This window comes from Colius striatus, chromosome Z (genome assembly GCF_028858725.1).
Source record: "Colius striatus isolate bColStr4 chromosome Z, bColStr4.1.hap1, whole genome shotgun sequence".
Lineage (NCBI taxonomy): Eukaryota > Metazoa > Chordata > Aves > Coliiformes > Coliidae > Colius > Colius striatus.
The window spans coordinates 22,258,986-22,273,773 of record NC_084790.1 but is presented as its reverse complement, the minus strand read 5'-3'; the positions used below and the strand labels follow the sequence as shown (position 1 = coordinate 22,273,773).

The 14,788-nt window shown below is 42.1% G+C and overlaps 1 protein-coding gene across 1 annotated transcript in view; it reads left to right on the top strand.

Moving 5' to 3' along the window:
* The window catches only part of MTAP (methylthioadenosine phosphorylase), a 34,921-nt gene extending 28,537 nt beyond the window's left edge, over window positions 1–6,384 (top strand). Inside the window, exon 8 of the mRNA XM_062018429.1 lies at window positions 5,421–6,384. Coding sequence (XP_061874413.1) covers window positions 5,421–5,459 — 39 coding nt within the window. The 3' untranslated portion in view covers window positions 5,460–6,384. The remainder of the gene's footprint in view (window positions 1–5,420) is intronic.
* The last annotated feature ends 8,404 nt before the right edge of the window (window positions 6,385–14,788 follow it).

Genomic DNA, 14,788 nt, shown 5'->3' with positions numbered 1-14,788 from the left:
GAGAGCACCTAGTGCATGGTAACTCTCTGCTTTCAGGTTCTTTCTTCTTTTTGAAAGTCACTGCATTGACTGAAATTTAAATGGGTAAGAAAGATGAACACAAACATAAGACATGCCTTACTGTAACTGAAAGTGTGTCCTTGAAATTTGGCTATCAACAGAACTTTGTATGCTGTAAAAATCTTCTGTGTCTTCTGATTGGGATACAATTTTCAGTTTTGTTTCCAGTGTGGTTCTTTCATCTGTAGATTAGTCATTGTGTGAAAGGAAAGTTGTATTAAGGAAAACTCATCTCAGATATTTAGCATGCTTGATCAGGTCAGGTTTGTGGAGGTCCAAAACAAATCCTTGAAATGAGTGTTTTGATGATTATTCACTAGAAAATCTGCTTTTATTTGGAGGCTTTGGATAATGTTTATGACTCTTCCTTACCTGGTTACCTGAAACAGCTATTTTAACATCCCCTCTATACGTTTGTGAGAGGTAACTGGCTTTTCCCTTTACCTCTTGCAGTCTGTAGGAAGTTGTGTCATGGGTTGATAAGAGAGACAACAGAAATAGTATTTCTGCTCCTCTGTAATCCACAGAAAACACTTTCAGAGGACTCGGCCACACTTTTTGTTCCATATTGATGCTTAGGTATTAAAAAACCAAAAAAACAAACCTTTCAAGTTTGAACAGATACTCTAAAAGAAAGTGCTAGATATTCCTAAGCTACTTTGGTCATGCTGGCACCCAAGCAAATTTCTCCAGTACATGGTACTGCTCAAGTACTGAGAGATCTACCTCCAGTTCTGGCAGGTGTACTTCATTAGGCAGTGTCCTGTTGCTTTCTCTTGCATAGTTGTCATTTTTTATTGGAGTGATAATTGTCATGATTTTTTATTGGAGTGAAAAAGCAGGTGACTGGAAAGAGCTGACATTGATTTTGCAAAGTTCTCCTTTTAATGAACACTAATCCTTCTTTCAGTTCATTGTCAGCTTAAAACACTGGTTCAAGTGCTTCCGCCAGCTCAGTTGCTGAAAGAAGAGAATATGATGCACCAAAGGAAGAGGCTAATGTAGTCTCTTACACTCTAAGGCATCTGCTACTGCTTGGTATGATTGATAAATATTGAGAGTTTCACTTTGGCTTTGCAATTCTTACATGCTTAGGGTTTTTGCTGATAGTGGCTTGGTTTGAGTGATAGTATAGTAAGAAAGGGAGTTGATCTGAAGGCAATAGAAGAACCGGAAACAGGCACAAAGTATTGGCAGTGGAGATTGAGATTTTATGTCAGGAGAGTAGGAGTCACAATCATTTCTCATGCAACACAACCAGGTACTCTGGAAAAGTGACAGAAAGTCTGAGGCTTTGAAGGCTTCCTCTGATTTTTACTTAGGAAGGGCAGGTAAAGCTAAAAATCTTTATTTCAGGCATTAAATAATGGTAGATGAAGGATTGGTCCTAGGCTTCTGTGTTAAGGAGAGAGGTAATTTTGCAATACGGTGGAGAGAAGTGTACGTAGGTGCCTCTGTACAAGGATGTAGTTGAACCATTAAGTTTTAAAAAAACTGTTCTCTTGGTAGATGTGAAGTGTTCTGTATATTTTGAGTACTTTGAAGATCAGTTATTATGGGTTTTTTTAACTGGTCTTTTGGGAGGCACCTTTTTCTAGAACTTGAACGTGGCACCTCTTGCATTCCCTGTGGCAATGTGCTAAGGAACACCAACAGAGAGGGAGCTGAGCAAGACTGCAGCTGTTACTCTGCTGTTAGCGACGATGTAGTGCCATGCCAGCCTGTATCCAGGCTGCAGCTGAGCATCTAAAATGGTGTTTGCAGCATGTTTCTAGTATTTGAGGAAGCATGTGAAATCATAAAGCTCTACGTGGGTACAGCTTTTCCTTTCTGAGCTCTGTGACCTGGCTGCTGTGACAAGGAATTTCACCAGGTGGGATAAAATATGTTGCCAGTCTCTTTGCCCAGATGTAATTATCTGTCTGCTTCCGTGGAGGTGTGCATTCCACACACATGCAGTGGCATCACCTCTAAATCTCAGTATTGTCTTTAGCAAACTCTGTATTGAAGCAAAAATGTTCAAGGAAACCTGGTTTTCTGCTGTAGGATAGGCTGACTGCCACCCTTTCCCTTTACTGTGTCTATGATATGCCAATGAGTTTAAGTATAATTTGGAAGTTACTGTTTTTCACTGCCTTGAGTGTCTTTAGGCCAGTATTTTCTGGCTCTGTGGATGTAAAAAGAGATCATTCTACAGGCTCAGGTTAGGTGAGCTTGGAAAAAAGATTTGGAGCAAACTTTTCTGCAGGCACAGCATCTTCCTACAGCCTGTCATTTCAAGATGTAGCCAGAGTATAAAGCTCTTACTCCTGCTTCAGAGCAGGGTGTGACCACATTGCATTTGTGTCATGCATCTGGAAATGCAAATGGTGCTGTTGATCACAGTGATCCAAATCATTTCTGGCTGGCATCAGGGAAATTTCTACATAGGATGGTTTAAGCCCAGCCAGCAATGAAGTCCCACACAGCTGCTTGTTCACTGCCACATTCTGCAGTAGGATGGGAAGACCTTGTGGATCCAGAAGAGGGCAGGGAGGGCTCACTGCTAACTGTTGTGGGAAAAATAGACTCAACTACTAGACTCAGGGAGGAAAACAGGATGTATTTAATCTACTACCAACTAGAAACAGAACAGAGGAAGCAAAACCAGAGTAGGATGGTGAAGAAAACATATAACTAGGACTTCAAGAATACCATTGCCCCACTACTCCTTTCTTCCTAGGCTCATCTCCCTGCTCCCTATATCTTTACTTCCCTCCTCCTCAATGGTGCAGAGGGGCAGGGAATGGGGGATGCAGTCAGTCCCTCACAGATAGTCTCTTCCCCTGCTTTCTCCTCAGAGGAGGATGACTCCTCTCGTTTTACTCCTGCTCCAACATGGGGTCCGTCCCATGGGATACAGCCTGTAATGAACCTCTCCCAATGTAAGGCCTTCCCAGCAGCTACAGCTTTTGCTCACAAACTCCTCCAGCATGAAACCCAGGCACTTTTTGCTCCACCACCACCTCCCCACAGAGTCACGGCCCCTATGGGCACAGCCCCCTCTTTGCTGTGGGGTCCTCCACAAGCTGCTGACAGATCTTAGCTGCACTGTTACCCTTCATGAGGGTGCAGAGAGACAGCTGCCATCTCACTACAGGGTGTAGGGGGCTCTATACTCCAGCACGTTTCCTCCCTTGCTGACCTTGGTGTCTGCATAGCCCCTTCTCTCATCTCACTCCTTCCACCTCTTCCAATTTTCCCTCCTTAAAAAGTGATTGTAGAGACACTCAGCTGGCTCAGCCACAAAGATGGGTCTGAATTACAGCCAAGGACATTTTCAGCAACTTCTTATAGGGACCACCACTGCATCCTCTTTCCCATTACCAGAAACAGCTCCACACAAACCCAGCACAGAAGGGTCAGCTCTGGGTGATATACAACTGAAACTGCTGTTTACTGGTGAGGTGATAATCACTGGCAGTTGTTCCTGTAGGGCTCATGAAATAGTGGCATTCAACATCCTGTGAGGAGTGAGGAAGGCAAGTAGCAGAGTAAGATGCTGGAGTTCACATAAGCATACTAGGGTTTAACCAGTGAACTGGTAGGTATCGTCTCATCTGAGGCAGCTCTGAAGGGGCAAGGAGCTCCAGAAAGCTGGCAGATCTTTAAGGGCAACGTTCTTCAAGCACAGGAATGATCCATAGGAAGGCCAATCAGGAGATTGACTTGTCTGAGCAGGAAAGAGAGCTCCATTCAGTAGGGCTGGAAGCAGAGAAAAGCTACAAGGAAGGAATCCAGAAACAAGAGCAGGCATGTAAGGATAGAAAGCCAAAGCTTGCCTATAGTTTGACACTTGGAAGGAACATCAAAGGCAACAAGAACTTCAGTCACTCCATTGATATAAGAAACTGATGAAGTAAAATGACTCATAGCCAAATGAAGTCAACAAATTGGTGGCACCAGACCATTTCAAAAGGGAGCCAGTATAGTTTCTTGATTTTTATCTTTGTTAGGAAAAGTATTGGTGAGGGAGGAAAAACTGTCTTGTTTGAAGAATTTAAACTTGTTACAACTGAGAACTGAGCTCTGTATCTTCATTACAGAAAGTTTCAACCCCATGAGGATCAGAAGAGGGTCTGTGCTGGGATGGTAAAAGGAATGTCATGTTAGAACTGATTTCTTTTACAGCACAGGTGTAAGAAAATCAGCTTATGTTGTGGCAAGGTGTCAGAGCTTCTGTGAAGTTCCCTGGGTAAACTTTTTGACTCTGTGAGGAGACCTGCTGATACTAACTGTGTTTTCAGAGCTTCTGCACTAGCCTATGTAGAACAGTGTTTGGCACACCCCTGAAGCAAGGAATAATGTACTTGTTAAGAGAGCTGTGGTACATGAACTCTGTGGGATTAGTTTCACTTGGGTAAGACACCTGTGAATGTTTCAGGACACTACATTACTGACAGATTTGAATTTTAACATGTTTAGTAGCTAACAAGTTGAAGGGTGCAAAGATTAATATTTTTCAGTCATTTTTTTCTAGTATATCACAAACTAAGTCTGACATTTTTTTAAGTTATGTATGTAGAGGTCTGATCTTGTAAATATTCCTGATTGATTTTCTTCCTCAAAAAATACCTAATTGAAATCAATGAACATATCTACATGACTGGAGTGAATTGGCTCAGGTGAGTAAGGTGGAGAGGGAGAATTCATCAAGGCTTCACTCTAGCTGCAGTTACATTGGTCTACATTCTGTGGCCCTTACAGGCTAAGGGCTGCTCAAGAAAACTGAGATGGAAGTATTCCCTGGATCATACCCTTGCATGTGGCTGATGTCCAAGTTGTTTCTCCCAACAAAAACAACAACATGAGTATTTCATTCTCCCCTAGTCACTGCACTTTTAGAGAGAGGTGTCTGTTCTTGATAGCTGCACTTCAAAATTGATGAAGAAACATATAGAAATAACTTTTTTTTAAGGAACTTCATTTTCAGAGCATTGTGATTATATTTGTGAAGAGCATTTCATGAATATGATGCATTTAAGCCAGTATACTAACCTTAAAAACAAAAAGCAAGTTGCACGATTTTAATTTGTAGCCTCTAAGCCTCAGTTTAATGTTTCTGCAATATGATTGTTGTTCTCAATACCAGTAAGGTGGTTATATAGGTTTAAAAAGTTGTTGAGTCCTTGAAATGTTGCAGGGGGTGCCCTCCCTGTTCTTTTAACTGTTGTGGAGGGAGTTGAATATACTGTGCACATGGAAAGAGTTACACTTGTTGGTAATCCAAATGGAAGCTACACAGTCTGTCTTTACATTGAAAATAATTCTGCTCTGTGTTGGTAGAGGAAGCATTCATCTACTTTGGCTTTGTATTTCAGACAACAGTGCAGTGTTCTGTCCTCCTGCCAAAGCAGTAACAACCTGGGTGGACCTTGAAGTTTGAGTGCCGACAAGGAAGAGTGGATCACTTTTGAGCATCCAGAAGTTGTAACATGTTCAAAAATTGTTACAAGTGTAGAAGAATGGAGTAAATGTTGACCAATGATAATGCTTAAGACAACTTTTGTAATCTTTATGATGCTTTAGAATGTGCAAGGTGACTAGAGTTAGACTTTTAGTATGTTTTGAACTAAGAATAACCTTACTGTCAAGCTGGATCGAACAGTTGCTAAAGAAAACAGTCAATAAACAGCAAGTTGTCATGCTCTATATAGTTTGATGTTAGTTAGTTGATGGAAGAAAAGAAAGGTTAGATGATACTTGTTCCAGCTTGATAGAATAAGAACTAAGAAACCAGACTGACACATAGGCTATTTGCTTTGCCATTTCTGCTTCCCATCTTTTTCTGTGGCAAGGCAAATGATTACAGTGCGCTCCGGAAACATACCATGAAAACTGAATAGACAAATTAAAAATAGAAGTATACTATTTTTATACTTTTTTTTTTTTATTTCAGTGTATTTTTTTAAGTGGTGGGGTTTTTTGTGTGCTAAAAGCTGTGATTTAATAATTGTGGTGGTTCTTTCACCAGTCACGTAATGAATTAATGTTCTCTGTAAAAAGTTTAGGTAATGCCTAAGCCAAATTTGTGCCTGAAGACAATACTTAGGTGTCTTAAAGAACTGCACGCCAGAAATGTAGTTTGCTGCCAAGGTTCTGAACATTGTGCTAAATTTCAGCTGCTTCGCTGATCTGAGCCAGTCCAGTTTTAGTTTCAAGTGTTCAATGTGCTCAAGTGCTTTGAATGTATACATTTCATTTTTCATACAGTTTCATTTTACTAAAATAATCTGCTGCTTCTTGTCTAGTAAATAAAACAAATGGAACCTGTGCTTCTCCAAACTGTGTGGAAATTGTTCTTTCTATTTACTTCTAGTCATTAATGAATGAGTTTTGCTTGTCTGACAAGGACTGTTGCTGTTTGTGGAGCAGGTTTGTGGTGATATGCTAGAAAGACCACTTTCAGAAAGACCACTTTTAGAAATACTGTCCTGCTTGAAACATAAGGTTCTAAGTTCCTGAAACAACAGGGATTGCTGGGACCGAAGTGGATCAGAATGAAGCCAAGCCAAGCAAGGGGAAGATCAGAAACAAGAGAGGTACAAATTCAAGGTAATGTAAATAAAGAAATTAAACCCAAGGATTTTTTTTTTCTTTTTTTAAAAAAGGTACATAAGCTTTTGAGCTTGCCAGCCCTGTTCTGTTATACAGTCTCTAGCCATGAAAGCCTTTAGATTCAGACACACTCTCCCTAGCAAAACCAGTACAGATGCTTTTCAGATATTGTGGAAAATAGCTTAACCAACTTCCTGTATTTCATGATGTTTTTAAAGGTATTAGATTGCAGGAGCCAGAGCCTGAAGCTTGATAGGAAGAAGGATACAAATCTAACACACCTTTTACTAACTAACATCTAGCCAAGTCAGATGGCTGGCCTTAATAATGTTTTTCATTGTTGTTACCTTTGCTTCTTGACAGTTTTGGTGAAATGGATTGTAGCCATAAAGTTCATATTTGCATGTTCTAAGATAAAGTTGTCTCTGCATTTCCATTTTTAATCCTCCTTGGTTTGTGGGGCCATTTTTATAGTGACATATAAAGTTACTTTTTGTGTTTTCTTTTCTGTATACTGAGTACTTACTGTCACAGGACAGTATGGCGCAGAGCAAGTCCATAGTTGGGGGGTTGTGTTATACATTGCTGTTGTAAATTCTTCATATGCAAGGCTAGATGATAACACTAGATAAGGGTAAGGAGTTGGCTGAGTGACCATGTCCAAAGAGATACAGTCAATAGCCCGGTGTGTAAGTGGAAACCAGTAATGAGTGGTGTCACTCAAGTGTCTGTTGGAACCATTATGAAATAATACCTTCATGAATTACATCAATAGTGGGACTGAGTTTGTGAGTGACGTGAAATGATGTTGATTTGTTAGATGGAAGGGATGACATCCAGAGGGACCCTGTCAGGCTTGAGATGTGGGCTTGTGGAACCTCATGAGGTTCAAAAAGGCCAAGTGCAAGGCCCTAACCATGAGTTAAGGCAATTCCTGGCATCAATACAGGCTGGAGAATGAAGGGATTGAGAACAGCACTGCAGAGAAAGACTTGCGGATACTGGTGCATGAAAAACTGAATATGAGCCAGCAATGTGTGCTTACAGCCCAGAAAGCCAAACTAATCCCAGGCTGCATCAAAAGAAGGGTGGCCAGCACATTGAGGGAGGTGCTTCTGCCCCTCTACTCCACTATGGTGAGACCCTACCTGCAGCACTGCCTCCAGCTCTGTGGCCCTCAGCACAGGAAAGACATGACCTGTTAGACCACAGAAATGATCAGAGGACTGGATGCACCCCTCTGTGAAGACAGGCTGAGACAGTTGGGATTGCTCAGCATGGAGAAGAGAAGGCTCTAGGGAGATGTTATTGCACCCTTTAAATACGTACAGGGAACTTTCTTATATAAGATGGAAGGAAACTTTTCAACAGGCCCTGTTACAACAGGACAAGGAGTAATGATTTTAAACTGAAAGAGGGCAGATTGAGATTGGATATAAGATTTCTTTTTTCGTGAAAGTAGTGACAAACTGAAACAGGTTACCCAGAGAGGCTGTAGATGGCCCACCTTTGGGTATTCAAAGTCAGCGTGGACAGGGCTTTGATAAACCTGATCTAGTGAGAAGTGTCCCTGCCCATGGCAGGGGGATTGGTCTAGATGAACTTTGAAGGCCCCTTCTAACCTAAACCATTCTATGATGCCTGTTTGCTCTTTCATTGTAGGCTTGGTATCTGAAGCTGTCTCATGCTGAGTGGAGAACGATTGTGAATAGCACAGGAGCACAAAACAGGAGGCAAGTCTATATTAGCCAAGGATGGGGAAATATAGAATCTTTAGCCAACTCATTCCTTGTAAACAGTTTTCTGCTAGGTTCCAAAGGAAATGCTAGAGCCTGGAACTGCATGAAATGTCCAGAGCCATACAGACCACAAGCAGAAGTGTCACTGCAGACTTAAGTTCAAAAGGCAAACAACAAATACAAGAGGAAGACATACACCCACACACAGGAGTCTCTGTCCAGCTGTCCCTCCGGTGACACTCTTTGGGAGTTCTGCGTCATCTTGTTGTGCGTGTCACAGGCAGCAGATCTCCTTCCGCTTTGATTGAGGAGACTTCTGCATCTGGACTCAGTAGCACTGAGACACAAGCAGCCCTTTTCTGTATTCCAAGACAGCACTCCACACTTACTTGTATTGTGAGCATTTTTCCTCTCTCTCTGACTGGAGCTGCTCTTGTGTTCTAACCTGTGCCTCACAGATTGTTTGGATGTTCTATTTCTCTTACCCCAGCTATCCAAGGCTTTTAAAGTCCTTTCCTCTTGGAGGAGATTTCCATGTGTTTTGCTCAGAACATCCTCTGGTGTGTGTGTGTGCAAACAGCATAATGTACTGAGGTCAATGGAGTATTGCAGGTTCAAATCTGGCACAAACAAGATCACAAGGCAGGCCATTAGATTTCTCCCTCTTGTTTCCTCTAAACCATTCTATGCAGCCTACCATTGATCTATCTTGCTAATGTGAGATTGCCCACTCATTTTCACTTAGCTGTTTCATACTAACATCTAAAGCATCTCTCAGCATAAGCACAGGTGGCATGCGACATCAGAATTTAGTTTTAATATTACTGTTCAAAACAGATCTGAGAACAGTTGGGATTCCCAGAACTGTAACGAGTAAGAGAGTATTTTGTTTATCAAAACCAGCTGAGTATCAGTAAGGGGAGAAATTAATTTAGGAGGTGCTCAGCACTGGGTGGGATCAGTGCTCTAAGATGGAAACTCTGGCTTAACTGTTTTAACGACTGCTTCCTCTCCCCACTGTCATTGCAGTACTGACTGAAGCAGGACAGTGCAGGAGAATTTAAATTGATATTCACTCACTTTTGCACGTTTGCAGTTGTTTCTTTATGTCATTGTCAAGTTCTCTGCAAGCCCTGCTAAGGCTTGGCTCAGGCAGTTTGTGGTGCAAAGCCACAAGTGACTAGATAAACCTGGAAAGGCTTTCTATCTGGACATGGGGTGGCATAGAGGAGGCACAGCTGCATGAACTTATGAGATTACAAAGATTCCCATCAAGAATTATTCACAGGCACTGGAGGCATTTTTCTGCTTCCTACAGCGCATCATGTGTACTGATGGGGCTGCTGTTCCACATTTTTCTTACCCTTTCCTGATCCTTATTTTACATTCTATCTCCCATGCACACCAAACTCCTCTTCAAGTTTCATCAGTTCACAGAACCAGACCAAAAAAAAGAAAGGAAAAAAAAAAAGTAGTCTTTTCCCGAAAAGGAAACAGCTTCCACTCTATTAAGCAAGTTAAAGCACACCATGATGCCACACTATGTGGCATCAGCACAGTGGGGCTGCATGGCCAAGTAGTGGGAGGAAAGGGCTTTTCCTCACAGCACTGGTGAAAAATAAAGTCTGCCAGATGCTCTGGAACTGTGCTCCAAAAGAAAAGATACTTCATTTTCAGCAGTCTTGAACTGAAACTGGAATTGACACAATTTCTGTGGGGGAAAAAAAACCTCTTAAGGCTGAAAGAATCAAGCTGGGTTGTCTGTTTCCTGGTAATTCTTGTAAATGAACAATAAAATAAAGTCATTGTTCTATACCCTAATTTCTAGTATACAACTGGCCATCTGGATCTCTCGATCTTTGTTAAACTTCATGGCAGAAAATAACACCAGTTTGATGTTCTTACTAAAAGAGAGTAAAAAGATTCTATGTAGCTAAGAAGCCTACATTAACTCTGTACCTGTATTTTCTATTGCCTTTCAATTTTACCTCATGAAACCACACAGCAAGGAATAAAATTATTGCTCTTGCAATTATCACCGAGTAAAAAACCTGCTTCCAGAAACCCTAGGCAGGTATGAATGTCACAATGCCTTATGATTTCAGTATCAATACCAGGTGTTTAAAACAGTGTTTTAAATTAACATGGGATAAATCTGAGAGGAATCCAAAAGTTTATCAATTTTTTAATTATCATTATCTATTTTTTCTGTGACTGTAGACACGGATTTTGTAGAAATTGTTGTTGATTGATAGGAAATGCAAAAGTAACTCCCCCCTTTAATTTTGGGGAAACAACTTGCTGGATTAGTCTATTTGCAGGATATTCTCTTTTTTTTTTTATGCATACACCCCTCTGTGTTTCCAAACATCCTGCCTTATCGCAAGCATTACTCATAGAATTTAGATGTTTCTGCACATTTTTTTGGAACCAAATTGATTTCATTTGGTGAATCAGTTTGACTTGCTACCGGTGAACAGAACTGTGTGAGCATTTACTGAAAACCACAGCAGATTATGTGCAAATGAAGTACATTCCTAAATTGTATTTTGTGATTTTCTGTACAGCTGTAGAAAATAAATGGATTATGCAGTTATATGTAGAGTATTTTGATGTCCACAGTGCAGAATGGCATTGCTTAAGGGAACAATATGAGGTTGGTTTTTTTTAAAAAAAAAAGCAGTGGTTTCTATGTATACCTTGAAAAGTGAAAGAGAAAAAAAAAGAGGTTTGGACATAATGGTTGATCCCCAGATTTGGCAAATATGGAACCAGGAGTAAAGCCTGTAGTAAGTGAAATGTACCTTGGATGACACATGAAGTCTGTCTCATTGTTTAGTTTCCTACAGTGTGGTTCCCCTACTACGAGGAGGAAGACGTGTGATCTCATGGAGATCAAATTAATTTGACCTAGAATCTTAATTAGTATTTTATAAGAAGCAACTTACGCACGGGTTTTTGTGTGCTGTGTAGGAAGATTCTAGAATATGCTTTATTTCTTTTCATACCACAATCAAACATTTTAAGTAATTCTTTCACACCTGCCTGAAGATAAGAAAGCAAGATAAGCCAGTAGACGGTAGAGATGCTTTCCCCTTAAAGTGCACACAAGGAGAACAGTGGAATCAGCTGTATGCTTGAATCTGATCCATATTTAACACAGGTTCTCCACTCCATAGTACTTTGGCTTGACTCTCAATGCCTTCTTTGGCCCTCAGGCTTGTTGGGTCTTAATGTGAAAAGAGATGTAAAAAACCTGTAAAGCTCACTGTGTTCAGATGCTTAATATCCAGAGGCAAAGCATGCCCTCTCTTTCATGATTTCCACCAAACAGGGTCCACTGTCTAAGTGGATCATTAGCCACATACGCCGGATATCTGCTTGGATGACCTTGGTTCTAGAAACCAAATGAAATAATTGATCTCAGTTGGTATGAAGTGGGATAGAAGTGAATGTCTGCTGTGCATCCTTCCAGGATTAGGCAGATTCTGCCATTTTTGTCTCTCCTTTCTCCAGGCACCTCTTCTCTGAGCTGAAGCTGCCTCTTTCGCCAACATTCTGAACACCCTGTGCCTCTACGACATCCTCCCACCTCTCAACATACTTTCTTACCTTTTTGCCCAGTCCGTAACATCAACCACCAGCACCACGTAGTGAAAAACATGCTTGTCTTGACTTCTGCCCTGGTAGATCAAGCTCTATTCTAGATTACTGCTCTCACCTCCTCAAATACCACTGTCTATACTCAGAAATCACATGTAAGAGGCTGCTTCCTGTGAAGAGTGACTACATCAACAGCAGCATGAGCTGCCTAGTTCTGTGCTAGGAAGTAAGATTTTTCTAGTACCATGACCTCTGCTGACAGTGTGGGCTGAAATCTAAATGTATTGTCCCCTTGGTCCTTTAACGAAACTATGTCCCTGGTTGCATAGCTTCTGGCTGGAGAAGGAGATGCAAATGAGTCTTCTCACAACCCACCCTCAGTCCTGAGCTTGCGCTTGGCACCGAGGGCAACACTGAGTCTAGTGGCAAGCATCTGTGTACATTTCTGTGAGACGATCTGAAACTTGATCTTTGTTTTCAACTTTTAAGGACCACCTCTCACTTCACTTCCCCTGCTTGGGCTTTCTCCAGTACAGAAACACTTTCTTAGCAAGCATTGCTATCAAAAGCATGCAGATATTTATGGTAACAAAGAGAGAAATGTGGAATAATCTGTCCTCTGGTCTCTTTACCACAGAGAAAAAATGTGTTCTGTCTTAATGTTAAAACAGAACACATCCTAAAGTATTCCTACATCTTTTGCCTGTAAGTGAGGAAGGGAAAGGAAGGGAAAGGGAAGAGAGGGAAGAGGGAAGGAAGGAGAAAAGAGACAGACAGAAAGACAGAAAGACAGAAAGAAAGAGAGAAAGACAGAAAGAAAGAAGGGCAGTTCCTGTATCTTATTATCTCATCTTCACATTCCTCTCTTTATTGCCTGAGGGGTCTGCACATTTACATGTTCCTCCTGAGATTCACAGTGCTTGAGACTTATTTTCTATATAAGCAGGCAGGGATGATATATTTCCACACCTTTGGCCCAGGAAAGGTCAAATGATTACTTTCTTTCCTAAAACTCTTTTTGTTTTTGTCTTCTGTGAAGCTTTCAAAGCCAGTGAATGTGGTTTGTAAAGCCTGTTAACCCTTAAACAAAAGAAACTGCTGTGAATTTAAAGGGGATGGTGCCTGTTGTAAAGCTTGGGAGTTGTGTTCTCAGGGAGTAGATTTCCAAAATATGGAATAGAAAACATTTTGTTTTTTCTAAGTGCCACTACCCCGAGGGTATTTTTATAAATCTTTACAGAGGACACCACAACGGAAAATATCTAGTCAAATTATTTAGATGCTGGCATTCACCCAGAACTGAAGCATGCTTTGTAACATGTGGTGCTGCTGACTCCTTGCGAACACTTACAACAGGAGGGAAACCAGCATAAAGCTGCTACCCCAACGTGATGAACTTGTCTTTTTAAGGATTTTTTTTTTTTTAGAGAGGAGAAAAAAGTGTGGGTTTTTTTTTTTCACAGCTCTCGGGCTGGAAAAACAGAGGGGAAAACCTTTTGCTATACTTTACTAAGCAGAGTTAATTCTTCCTTTCCTTCCCCGTTGAAGGCGGCAGCAGTGGAAGGAGAGCTGCTAAGGTCGGCCGATGTCTGGTCTGCCAGGCAGTCATTTACCCTCTGACATCACCGTGCCTAACGCCGATCCAAAAACTCTTTCTCTTCTCTTCAGATGACTTCACGGGGAAGTTTGAGGCTTCGGCAGCTCCGACGCCAAAGCCACTGGGAAAGTTACCTTCTTTTGCTTTTCCCCGATGGGGAGAGGCTGCCTGCGTGGAAATCCCGTGCACATCCTTCCGCGGATACCGCTCCACCTGCTACGTTTCCGAAGAGACTTCCCGGGGCCCTGGCCCTCCTTCCCTTCGGTGGGCGGGAGGGGCTAGGGCCGCGGCAGAAGGGGAGCAAGGAGTTGAGCAGGTGGGGATGCTCCGGAGGTCTGACAGTGGATTGGGCGAGTGGGACCATCACCTGCCCTAGGCCCGGCCATCACAAGGCTCAGCTGGACTCTTGCCTTTATGCAAATCGCTAGGGTCGGGGATAAAATCACCTTCTCCCCGTCCGCCCTGCACTCGTCCCAGACCGATTTACTGAGCCCTCTCTTAAAACGCCTTCGGCAGCGAAGCTCGCTCTCCGTCTGGCTCCCAAAGAGGTAGGAAATGACTGGTGGTTTGGATTTCGGGTTTTTTATTTTTTTTTTTTTTTGAGGAGAGAGTTTTCTCCTCCTCTTCCCACCCCCCCCAGCCCCTTCTATTTTAAATGAAAGAGGGGTAGAAAGGGTTTGCCTTGGTGAACTGGGTAGGAAACGACGAGGCACGGTAGCTCTTCTGGCCACAACATCTGCGCCCCCGAAGAAGCGCAGGCTGCCCAGCACGACCAACGGAAACACCAACCTATCAGCTGGAATCGAGAAAAAAAAACCTTTCAGGGATCGTATTCGCCCGCGGAACCTTATTCTGCAATGTGTGCTTGCCGTCGTGGTTTAGCAGGAGAAGAGTGGGAAAAATTGCCCTTTTAAAGAGACCTGTAGAATTATGCAAAGGTAGGAAATGCAGCTGAGCTTTCCTGTTGCTGTGTAAGCGTTGTTTTAAATAAGGAAATTAACGAGTCTCGGATATTTTTAGCTCGAGCGTGTATATGCGTGAACACTACACATCTGCGTACGAGCTCTCTGTACTCGACCCCCATCGATGCGTTGTATGTATACGTATGGATGCATGGACACAAAAAACCCCCGTAACTGACCAACAAGGTCGATATAAATAACATCGCCCAACACCGAGTAGCGCTGCGGAC